The 9678-nt window shown below is 48.7% G+C and overlaps 1 protein-coding gene across 2 annotated transcripts; it reads left to right on the top strand.

Moving 5' to 3' along the window:
- Positions 1-944: 944 nt before the first annotated feature.
- On the top strand, positions 945-4739 carry BCL2L10 (BCL2 like 10). Of its 2 annotated transcripts, none has more exons than XM_001085850.5 (2): positions 945-1501; positions 4053-4739. In XM_001085850.5, exons 1-2 carry the CDS (start codon positions 1043-1045, stop codon positions 4176-4178), a joined length of 585 nt encoding a protein of 194 aa, XP_001085850.1. In that variant the 5' UTR covers positions 945-1042; the 3' UTR covers positions 4179-4739. The 2 variants fall into 2 exon arrangements, with proteins under 2 accessions (XP_001085850.1, XP_028706384.1); XM_028850551.2 differs by having other exon boundaries at positions 945-1570; positions 4052-4361.
- Positions 4740-9678: the final 4939 nt, after the last annotated feature.

Below are 9678 nucleotides of genomic sequence, written 5' to 3'. Positions count from 1 at the left end.
TTTATTTATAAGCCTCCCAGTCTATGGCATTCTGCTATAGCAGCCTGGACAGAATAAGACAGCTACCAAGTGCTGTGCCTCTTTTGTAGTGATGCAAGATGCAGCAACTCATCTTTCACCCTGGGAGGGCTATTTCAACATGCTCCAGACCCCTGAACCCCCAGAAATATCACTGCGAGTATCCATTCTGCATCAGTTTGGATCCGATCAGGAGAAAGAAGCCATGGAGTCATATGAACTGAGAAAGTTTAATATAAATATTAGCTATATCAGGGGACTGGAGTAATTAGGGATTGGCCAATAAAAAGTAAAGAGAACTTCAAGCAGTATCAGAATGATAGTATAAGAAACAGCTGCTGCCCTAGTACTGACTCCTTCAACTTCTAGTCAGAATTAAACTGTACAGGGACAGTCCTTTTGTTTGCCATCACTAAACTGTAGAGTCCTTGAGGTCAGGAACCACATGTGGTGTTCTCCATTGTATCTTCAGGGCTAAGGGGGGAGGCCTAGCACCACAAAGGCTCTTACTAAATATGAATGAATACAGCCAATATTGGCCCTCTGGCAGCCCCCAAGATAATTCGCCCTTTTCCTGCCGCATGTGCTGGACCCAAAGAAAGGAATCCCCAACACAGACCTGGGTGCTTTCCAATCTAGAGATGCAGATAATGCCCAAGGGAGCGGTCTGTGAGGGGCCATGTGTAGCCTTTGTCAAGCGCTCCTTAGGAGGCTGAAGCCCAGCCCAGCTTCCCAGACTGTCCCCTCAGGTTCTTAGTCCCCAGACCTGGAGCTAAATAACGCCAGAGCCTCCCAGTGCACCTGATTGCTACAGGAACACATGCGCGCCGGCAGGCCTTGCCTTGGGGACTGTAACAGGTGCAGGTGGGATTCCCATCAAAGGCTGCTCTCTCAATCCTGAAAAACAAATACCTGGGGCTGGGGGCTGGGGGCTGGGGCGGGGCACGGCAGCCCTTCCCTGCGGGAGGCGCGGCCGGGCCAAGAAAACCAGCGAAGGCCCGAGGCGTCCAGCAGAGGCCGGACCATGGCTGACCCGTTGCGGGAGCGCACCGAGCGGCTCCTGGCCGACTATCTGGGGTGCTGCGCCCGGGAACCCGGCACCCCTGAGCCAAGGCCGTCCACGCCCGAGGCCGCCGTGCTGCGCTCCGCGGCCGCCAGGTTACGGCAGCTCCACCGGTCCTTCTTCTCCGCCTACCGCGGCTACCCCGGGAACCGCGTCGAGCTGGTGGCGCTGATGGCGGAGGCCGTGCTCTCCGACAGCCCCGGCCCCACCTGGGGCAGGGTGGTGTCGCTGGTGACCTTCGCGGGGACGCTGCTGGAGAGAGAGCCGCTGGTGACAGCCTGGTGGAAGAAGCGGGGCTTCCAGCCGCGGCTGAAGGAGCAGGAGGGCGACGTCGCCCGGGACTGCCAGCGCCTGGTGGCCTTGCTGAGCTCGCGGCTCGCGGGGCAGCACCGCGCCTGGCTTCAGGCTCAGGGCGGCTGGGTGAGCACGCGGCGGACACCGGGACGCGGGGCGGGACGGGCATCCGGGAAGCGCCCACGAGGCCGGCACGATGAGGAACCCACCGCGCCAGCCCCCTGGAACCAGGTTTCTTGAAAGCAGAAAGGCTCGTTTCAGCGGGACTGGAACGTTCGGTGTGAAGTCTGGGGCTTCTCCTCCCCTGGCAAGAAAGGCCGGCAGAAATCGGCCTTGTTAGACGGCTCTAGAACCGTTCCGAAGCAGCTGCGCAGGCTTAGGTCTGCTCACTTGGACCTTGCCCTGGCCTTAGCCTTCGGGGGCTTTTAGGGGGCACCCGCGTTAGCTCTGAACGCTTTGCTCCTATAGAAATCCCCAGCCAATGACGTCGGCAGTGGCCGGCCCGGGCCAGGTGGGGTGTTTTTCTCCTCTGCCTATTAAATGCGCCTTTGGAGAGACTCGGACCCATTGATCACAACCCCCACGCCTCTCAGCCTGTCCAGAGAGGTTGTGGAGTGTGGTGGTCGCCCAGTGGTGGCGGTGACTCCAAGGTTCCTTAAATTCTTTTTTTTTTTTTTTTGAGACGGAGTCTCACGCTGTTGCCCAGGCTGGAGTGCAGTGGCGCGATCTCGGCTCACTGCAAGCTCCGCCTCCCGGGTTCCCGCCATTCTCCTGCCTCAGCCTCCTGAGTAGCTGGGACTACAGGCGCCCGCCACCGCGCCCGGCTAATTTTTTGTATTTTTAGTAGAGACGGGGTTTCACTGTGGTCTCGATCTCCTGACCTTGTGATCCGCCCGCCTCGGCCTCCCAAAGTGCTGGGATTACAGGCTTGAGCCACCGGTTCCTTAACTTCTAATCCGCTGCACCCAACCCTAGGTGAGGACGTTTCTGGGCCCCTGGCTTTCAGCTGCAGGCCTTCATCTCTGTGGTCAAGGTTAGAGTGACAGGCCCTTGGCCTGCAGCTGATGACCAAGGAAAGCCACCTGGTGGTGAGCCCACCGCATGCCTCTGGGGCTCTGAGCTAGACCCCATTTCTTTCCCCACCACCTTATTGGCGTTGATTCAATGACTGAAGTGGCCCACTTTATCGGACACCTATAGCCAGACTCTTAAAACCGGCAAGTTTTTTGATCTGAAATGTAGCCTCCTGGAGGCAGTTTCCATTTAGACTTTTTTTTTTTTTTTTTTCCTTGTTTCTTTGAGACGGAGTCTCGCTCTGTGGCCAGGCTGGAGTGCAGTGGTAGATCCCGGCTCACTGCACTCCAGTGTTCTTGAACCTCTGCCTCCCGGGTTCAAGCGATTCTCCTATCTCAGCCTCCCGAGTAGCTGGGACTACAGGCGCGTGCCACCTTGCCCGGCTAACGTGTGTGTGTTTTAGTAGAGATGGGCTTTTCACCATGTTGGCCAGGATGGTCTTGATCTCTTGACCTCGTGATCCACCTGCCTCAGCCTCCCAAAGTGCTGGGATTACAGGCGTGAGCCACCTTGCCCGGCCCCCATTTAGACCTTCTGTAGTGACAAGTTGGGTTCTATCTGAGAAGGGAAAGGGAATGGGTGGTGGTAGCATGAACTCTTGCCTTGTTGATAATGTTAGTGTTGGTCTTCAACCCTCTGGGCAGGTGAACTCCCTTCAGCTGCGTGCCTAAGAGCCTCACCTGAGCCCTGTCTCAACACGGCATCTGGCTCCTCAGGGCTCTCTGTCCTGAAGAGGAGATTAGAATTGGAAAAGGGCCCGTTGAAGGCTTTTTTTGTTTGTTTTTGGCTAATCACTGTTGACTAAAGAATAATCTCTTAACACCAAAAAACTGAAATTCTTGGCTGGGTGCAGTGACTCGCGCCTGTAATCCCAGCACTTTGGGAGGCCAAGGCGGGTGGATCACCTGAGGCCAGGAGTTCAAGACTAGCCTGACCAACATGGTGAAACCCCCTCTGTACTAAAAATACAAAATTAGCCAAGCGTGTTGGCGGTCGCATATAATCCCAGCTACTACGGATGCTGAGCTAGGAGAATTGCTTGAACCCAGGAGGTGGAGATGGCAGTGAGTTGAGATCTTTCTACTGCACTTCAGCCTGGGCACCAAGAGCGAAACTCTGTCTCAAAAAAAAAAAAAGCTAAAATTCTCAAATTGGGTAAACATAGTTCAGCCTTGTCTCTGCCCATTGCAGTTAAAATGCCACAGCCTAGAGTTCAATTACCTTCCTAAATGGGGTTGGTGCTTGCTGTAGTCTCAGGTGATAACTTTTCAATCTAGTGACTTGACAGTTTCCCAAAGGGCATCTCTTCTCTGCTCAGAAAAGAGCATAGTAAGCTACCTTCCTCCTGGTTTTGAGTCAAGATATGAGTGTTCCTGCACCAAGTGACGAAGTTAAGTGGTTGCTTCTGTTCACCCTGTTAGACTTACCAATCCTCACTCCTCAGGGGCTCTTTATTGCTGGATGTGTATCGGTCAGAATCTCCTTTCCTTTTACTCTTTCAATCCAGACCTTACTTTGCTGTTTAATCTGGAAGTTCCTGCGTGTTTTGAGTGAGGTTCTCAGCATCATGAGGCAATCTAACTTTTCTCTCTCCCTGCTGTAGGATGGCTTTTGTCACTTCTTCAGGAGCCCCTTTCCGCTGGCTTTTTGGAGAAAACTGCTGATCCAGGCTTTCCTGGCATGCTTGTTAGCAACAGCCTTCGGTTATCTCTGGACACGATTATTATGAGTTTTAAAATTTTTAACCCACTTCTACCTGCCCAACTGTGACCAACTAAATGACAGAGGTGTGAGAACAAGAACTGAGGGAAAGCACCTTCCGCCACCGCAGACGTTTTTACCTGAATGCATACAAGGAGTCCTGAGGTGGTGATGTGGCCAGTGTTTTAACTTGTGACAAGTACTCAGGTGTGAGGACAAGAATGCAAATGGCTCTTCCCTGAGTGAAAGACATGGGGAGTCCAGTGCCTCATTATGCCAAACAATCACAGAAGAAACTTCTTTCCATTAAATGGGGAAATACAGTGCTATTTGCTAAAACTCGGATAAGAATGCAAACCTCTCATCTCTCCACAACTTCATGTGCTGCTGACTAATTTTAATCATGGCCACAGCTGGGGCAAAATAATCCCCAAAGCAGAAAAAGTCCCAGTTTAACAAGGAATGTAATGTTAAAATCACTTATAAGGAATTCTTTGAAGCCAAATCCTTTGAAATCTAATTCCTGGGACTTCTAGGTTTTTATAGTTAACATATTAATTTCTTCAATAAATGGTTAACTTCAAAGTTTTAATTTGTATCTTTAAAAAAACTTGTCTTTCCTGATTCAATAAGCTCTCGTTCTTAGGAGTAAGTAGAATTGATGATAATTTGTTTTTATTGTCTCCTTAAAGATACATTTAACAATGCTTGATTTTTTTGTCCTCAACACTTAACGCACAAGCTCAAAGTCTCTCCCTCCTCTCCCCTCTTCCACTCTGCAAACTCACCCACCTGCAAGGTGGTTAACAGCGTGATTCCCTGCATGCCTTCCTGCCCGTTATTACACTTGCATTTTATAAAACTTAACTGGACCTGCTGTTTTGACTTAATCTTATGAGTGCTTTCTCTCCAGAACATGCAGCTCTGCCTCACTGTTTGGACTGTTGCAGTGCGTTCTTCATTATCACAGGATATGTTGATTTAATTACCTTTTCACTGCTGTGTATTTCAGGGTGTGTATTTCACTGCTGTATATTTCAGGGTGTTTCTCCTTTTTGGGACTACTAGAAACATTGCATGGAATTTTTTGTGAATAGCCTTGCACACGTACACAATTACATTGGTAAAAGAATCCTAGAATGAGAATATAGAGAATCTAATCCCAATGGATGTGTATTAATTTGGCTACTCCCAAGTTATTACTCAAAATAGGCTCGACCAGTCCAAACTTTCATCAGGGCATGAGAGTGCTTAGTTCTTCACCCTTGGCAGTGTTGGGTTTTTTTGGTTTTTTTGTTTTTTGTTTTTTGTTTACTTTGTTGCCCAGGCTGGAGTGCAATGGCAAGATCTTGCTTGGCTCACTGCAACCTCTGCCTCCTGGGTTCAAGTGGTTCTTGTGCCTCAGCCTCCTGAGTAGTTGGAATTACAGGCGCCCACCGCTGTGCCCAGCTAATTTTTGTATTTTTAGTAGAGACGGGATTTCACCACGTGGGCCAAGCTGGTCTCAAACTCTTGACCTCAAGTGATCCGACCCCCTCAGCCTCCCAAAGTGCTGGGATTACAGGCATGAGCCACGTGCCTGGCCAGATCTATTCTGAATGTTTGCCTTTATGGCTTCACGGTTTGGGGCCTTCTTGAGGAAGCTCCTTATCCCAAGAATATAAAAAGCGTACTATGTCCTTCATCACTAATCCATTCTAAATTTCTTTTAGTGTCATATGAAGTAGGGCTCATCTCTTGAAGAGCTGGGGTGGATATTTCAGCATTATTCATTGACAGTCCTTTTTTCCCCTGCTGATTTGAATACATGCTCTATTCGGTTCTGTTGACATCTTTTCATCTACTAATAGCACTGTCTCAACTGCTGTGTGTTCCCAGGATATTTGAATATCTGATGGGATAAATCTAATCCCTTCCCCTGTTCTTCAGAAAAATCCTCGGCTCTTTTAGTAGTGTAAGGTGAATTTTTAAAAAATCAGCTTATAAAAAATCCCTTTGAGGCCCGGCTCAGTGGCTCACGCCTGGAATCCCAGCATTTTGAGGGGCTGAGGCAGGTGGATCGCTTGAGGTCAAGAGTTCAAGACCAGCCTGGCCAACATGGCAGAACCCCATCTCTACTAAAAATACAAAAATTAACCAGGCGTGGTGGCACGTGCCTGTAATTCCAGCTACTCAGGAGGCTGAGGAAGGAGAATTGCTTGAACCTGGGAGGCGGGGGTTGCAGTGAGCCAAGATTGCACCACTGCACTCCAGCCTGGGTGACAGAGCAAGATTCCGTCTCACAGAATCCATTTAGGCCAAGTGTGGTGGTTCTCACCTATAATCCTAGCACTTTCGGAGGCCAAGGCAGTGGGATCACTTGAGCCCAGGAGTTTGAGACCAGACTGGGCAACATAGTGAAACCATCTTTAGAAAAACTATTTTTAAATTAGCCAGTCTGGTCTGAAGAAAAAACAGAATAGAGGAGGACCAAAACCCCAAAAATTAGCCAGGCATGGTGGTGCACGCCTGTCGTCCCAGCTACTGAGGAGGGTAAGGAGGGAGAATTGCTTGAGCCCAAGAGGTTGAGGTTGCAGTGAGCCGAGATCACACCATGGCACTCCAGACTAGGTGACAGAATGAAAGTGGATCAATCTGGAAATATATAGTATCTTTACAATATTGTCTTCCCTATTTTTTGTTGTTGTGTTTTGTTTTTTGAGACGGAGTTTCACCATGTTGCCCAGGCTGGTCTTGAACTCCTGAGCTCAAGCAATCCACCCACCTCGGCCTCCCAAAGTGTTGGAATTACAGGCGTGAGCCACCGTGCCCGGCCTAATGTTGCCTTCCCTTCTAAGAACTCCTGCTCCATTTATTCAGGTCTCTTATGGTTTTCTCTATATAGGTTCTATTTAGATGTTTTCCAGCTCTTTGGCTTCTGTCACTATTGGGAATGGACTCTACAGAGGATGTCTGCCTTCCCCAAAGCCACGTCCTCTTGTGATGACAGTTCAGTTTTCCTGCGGGAACCTACCCATCCTCTGTTCTTAGGCCACGTGGCTCTGGTGGGGTTGACTCCTCACTTCATTCCACCCCAAGATTGGGACTATGACCCAGATCTGGCCTAGAGAGCCGACCCCTAAGCAAAGCTGGCAGGGGTTGATGCTAGAGTTCCTGTAAACACTGTGACACTTCTTTTCCACTGCAGTATGGAGGGAACCTGCCTGGTGGAGAACACCGCACAGGAGAGAGTCTACAATTCGGAGGCAGGATGGGGTGTGGAGAAACCGTTCTGGTGACATTACTTAAATCTCACAATTTGGCTGTGCCTGAACTACTTGGGACTCAGATTTCCTTTTCTGCTTTGTTGTTGAAAGTAAAACTCAATTCAGTCCCAAATCCGATGATCGATCTTTCCCTATTACATTTATTATTCGGTTATGAATGCCATAAAAGGAAACTTTAATGTAGATTCTGAACTGGCTATTTTGAACTCCCATTAGTTCTGTTTCTTTTTCAACACTTAAACTTTCTTTATCTTTGATAGTTGCTTAGGTTCATGAAAGGTAGTGATAACATTCTGTACCTACCAAGAATTCCCTTAGTTGCTGGTCTATTGATGGCCACCTTTTCTTCTGGCATTCTTTTTCACTTTAGCATTTGAAGAGGAAGATGTGGAAGCCTGGCCCAGACCATAATTCAGCCTAGACTCCCTCTAGACACACGTGGGTTCATCCTGCAGCAAGAACCCATCTCCTAACAGTGCGCTGAGCTGGTAGCACAGTGGTGAGGCCTGCCAGGGTCAGGGGATGGTGAATGGCTGCAAGAAGGAGTTATTTTTCTGACCTGATCATCATGTCATTGTTTCCTGGCATGTGGATGCTTGTTCCACAAGCTAAATATTCTGGGCTCATAAGAGGAAGGATGATTAGTATGATGCGAGGCTGATTGCTAGGACAATTTCAATTCTCTCAAGATACAGATTCTTACACCCTGAGATACCATCACCCATCAGCCTGGAAATCACAGGTCTGTCCCCTTCAACAGCAGTTCTCAAGGGGTGGCAGTCCTGAAGTCTTGGAGATCAGAGACTTTTGGCCTGATACACGACCATTTGTCTACTTCGAAAACTATTATCTTCTCTCACGTTTTTCCTGTATTTCTGGCTTCTAGGACTTCCAGGTAAACGCTGTTTGCTTCACTCATTGATTGTTTTTTTCCAGTTGTATTTTCCCTATAACTTTGAAGTCCTTCTGGACCTGCCTCCCTCATCTCTCTGCTGTTTTTCTCCACCAGCACCTGATCATTCCCAGGACATACTCTTTTTCTCTGTTAATCAAAATGTCTTCCATTCTCCCTTTAGTATCCTCGGTGTTCAAATACTTACTAATGATCTTAGTAACGACCTTCGTTATCTTTAATGGCCCACGGGTGAACAAAATCACATTAATCATTAGTTCATAACATATTCCTGATTGCTTTATGCAGCATTTTTATTTTTTATTTTTATTTATTTATTTATTGAGATGGAGTCTCGCTCTGTCTCCCAAGCTGGAGTGCAGTGGTGCGATCTCAGCTCACTGCAACCTCCACCTCCTGGGTTCAAGTGATCCTCTCGCCTCAGCCTCCCAAGCAGCTGGGATTACAGGTGCGCACCCCCACGCTCGGCTCACTTTTTGTATTTTTAGTACAGACGGAGTTTCACCATGTTGGCCAGACTAGTCTCAAACTCCTGACCTCAGGTGATCCACCCACCTTGGCCTCCCAAAGGGCTGGGATTACAGGTGTGAGCCACTGCGTCTGGCTCAAGCTTCCCAATTTTAAGTCCTGTAATGGTGACCCCCAACTTTCAGATGTAGTTCAAATTGCTGAAATTAATTCACAAGAGCCTATGTGATCAGCATTTTATTCAACTTTTATTTCTTTATTCTAAAAAAAAAAAAAAGGATACATATGCAGATTGTGCAGGCTTGTTACATAGGTATACATGTGCATGGTGGTTTGCTGCCCCTATTGACCCATCCTCTAAGTTCCTTCCCCTCAACCCTCACCCTTATTCAACTTTCTGGCCTTATCTCCTGCTATGCACAAACTACCCCAACACACACTGTGCCTTCTCCCACCCCTTCCCTGCTTCCATCTGCCCTTCTACCTACTGCATTCGTTTTGCAGCTGAATCCTGCTTGCTATTCAAGTCCTCTCTTCTAGAAGCCTCCTTGGGAGGACCCTCTCCTGCACAACATCCTGTACTGTGTGCTCATTCATGGTTCAGCCTGCGGCTGTTGACTTGTGTCACCCCATCTGAGCCATAACGTTCTTGAGGGCAGGACTGTGTCCTACTTACTCCATTTGTATACCCAGTGCCTAGCAGTGTCTGGTGTGGGATAGAGGAAGGGACCTGTGGAATGAATCCGAGCACCAGTGCTAATTATACACTCCCAGGCTGGGTGAGGTGGCTTATCCCTGTACTCCTAGCACTTTGGGAGGCCGGGGCAGGAGGATTGTTTCAACCCCAGGAGTTTGACTAAGACCATCCTGGGCAACATAGT

The sequence above is a fragment of the Macaca mulatta genome, chromosome 7 (genome assembly GCF_049350105.2).
Source record: "Macaca mulatta isolate MMU2019108-1 chromosome 7, T2T-MMU8v2.0, whole genome shotgun sequence".
Classification (NCBI taxonomy): domain Eukaryota; kingdom Metazoa; phylum Chordata; class Mammalia; order Primates; family Cercopithecidae; genus Macaca; species Macaca mulatta.
This window is presented reverse-complemented; position numbering and strand designations above follow the sequence as displayed.

Excerpts from the sequence above, each read along its gene's own strand:
- BCL2L10 (XM_028850551.2), top strand. The coding sequence starts at position 1,043 with ATGGCTGACCCGTTGCGGGAGCGCACCGAGCGGCTCCTGGCCGACTAT. Across the intron at positions 1,571-4,051 it reads AGCGCCCACGAGGCCGGCAC|GGATGGCTTTTGTCACTTCT; the intron begins GATGAGGAACCC and ends CTCCCTGCTGTA.